The following is a 2297-nucleotide window of genomic DNA, read 5'->3' on the forward strand; positions in this document are numbered from 1 at the left end:
GGTGCATTTATACAGTAGTAGGATTGGAAATACTGAAAATGGGTCTGGGCCAATCATAATGTGAGGTTGGAACTAATTGTGACGTCACCACCACTATAAAAGATGTTGACGGACCACCTTTTTTCATTGTAGTCTGAAGATTGTGCGTTCACTGTACGCCACCACTCAGGTTCAGGATATTTATTTTGTTAGCTCTATTGCTGATCAAAATAAAACCACAAAGTTGGTCTTGGGCATCTGATCACAGACAACGGATACGCTGAAAGTATGTGGTATGAGATATTGCCCGCATTTGGCATCATGACCGTGTGTCTGATCCTCCCTGGCATTGCAACGGCACAGATCCACAAATTCACCAACGGGGGGAAGGAAAAGAGGATCGCACGAGTTAACTGGCAGTGGTATTTGATGGAGAGAGATAAACGCGTGTCAGGAACAGGTGTATACCATCAGTCTAAGGGACTTGAAAATATCCACTAAGATCGACTTCCACGATGACAGTACTATTATGAGAGTAAATTCGCCATGTCTCTGCGTGCGTGCGTGCGTACGTACATGTGTGAGTGCGTGTACGGTTGTAATGCACATAACTCGAGAACCGTTTGACCCACCGACTTCACATTCGACACACGCGTTCCACACCCCCACAGGGAGTGCAGTGCCCGGTGTCGAGTCGGTCAGACCCACGGTTCTCCAGAACCACCACAAAAGGCTCTGGTCAGGCTCTGCCAGTGCATGGGCCTAATGAGGCCAACTCCTTTCACCTTGGCCAGGCTCTGCCAGTGCCTCTGCCTCAGCCAATTGAGGCTCAACCAATCAGGCTCTGCCAGTGGGCCCAATTGATTGCCAAGTACCCCTTTCAGTTTGCAGATCTCCATGTGGGACACCGGCTGACAGTTAAAAAGGGTGCTATGGCAATGTACAGTATATCATTAGGTTCCCAAGTTGCATCGTTCCCAAGTACTGTAGGCCGGTGGCCGACTGCGACGGGCACGTACAGGTCTAGTCTTCATTAAGGAGCCCAACATGGACTTCTGCATTTCTGGTGTGAAGTCGTTATTTTAGGGTAGGGTAGCCCTGGGTATTTCCATACAGCTCCCAGAGACTTGCCCCTGGCCCTGCCCAGAAGAACTACCAAATGACCCAGTATATTGAGATCCCATACCCTGTATATTGGCATGCCCATATACAATATGGGCATATTTGTTGGGTCGGTGCTGGATAACTGGACATCCATATACCTTCATATATTTATGGACATATTGGTCCGATTGGCGGTTCTGGACAACAGCATATCTGAACGACTCGGTGGCGGCCACCGCACTCCCTCGAGTCCTTGCCGATGCGTGCGTGCGCCTGAACTCTGAAGTCAGTCCATCCCATAATATGCACATGACCATATATGACCATAGCAGACTGGATCTCGGGCTCCGGACAAGTGGATCTTCATATATACCTATGGGCATATTGTGTTTGTTTATGGTTACGGTATGTCAGAGGATGTGTCCATGGTCCTGCTTACAAAAAAAAAATATTATTGAAACTCTTGTATGGATACTTGGATAGCACCAATTATTTTCAGATGGGGGTCAGCAGCCAAATATACATTCATTTTGGGGCCTTACGTGACAAAGATCCACTGGCCTAAATATCTGTAGAGACCTCGAGCTCTTACTGAACATACACTAGAAATAATCACTATTACAATATAGAGATAAAAACAATTTTGTTTCAGCTTCCAACCAAAAATGCACAACACCAGCAGGGACAAACCTAAATCTTTGGCTCCCTCTGCAGGGACAAAATATATAACCCATTTTAGAGCATATAGTAACCTGCCCTATTAAACTCGCATATCTCAGTTACAGTTACAGCTGTACATCAACATCAATGCAGACAGTTTGCATGATTTAACCCAATGTTTAATCATTCAATTAGCTACTCCTTAGTCCAATTAGTTGTAGAAATTGGAATTTAAGGTATTGCAACTCATGTGATTGTATACATTCACAATTGTATGTGTAATATTCCTTAGCCTGTTAGCACAGACAGACAGACCGACAGTCTATCTGTCTACAGATACAGTTGATTATGTTTTTATTATTATTATTATTATTTATTATTATACTTTGAACGCACACCCTATTTTTTTTTCTTCAAATAGGCCGCCTCATGGTGGCGCTAGCCTAGAACACAACACAACAGCCCTGAGAATTAAAGTAAGCAGGCCTGGCGGGGATCTGCTCTCCGCAGAGAGTAGTTTTCGTTGTTGTCCCTTTTGTAGCCGAATGCGAACG

General features: G+C 45.0%; 1 protein-coding gene across 1 annotated transcript; it reads left to right on the forward strand.

Moving 5' to 3' along the window:
• Positions 1-267: 267 nt before the first annotated feature.
• LOC308336316 (NADH dehydrogenase [ubiquinone] 1 alpha subcomplex subunit 1-like) lies at positions 268-499 on the forward strand (the record flags this gene model as incomplete). The annotated part of the gene is made up of 1 exon (XM_080793659.1): positions 268-499. The coding sequence occupies one exon, from the start codon at positions 268-270 to the stop codon at positions 478-480; it is 213 nt and encodes a 70-aa protein (XP_080649785.1). The 3' UTR covers positions 481-499.
• Positions 500-2297: the final 1798 nt, after the last annotated feature.

This window comes from Protomyctophum bolini, assembly GCF_963924005.1.
Source record: "Protomyctophum bolini genome assembly, chromosome: 21".
NCBI lineage: Eukaryota > Metazoa > Chordata > Actinopteri > Myctophiformes > Myctophidae > Protomyctophum > Protomyctophum bolini.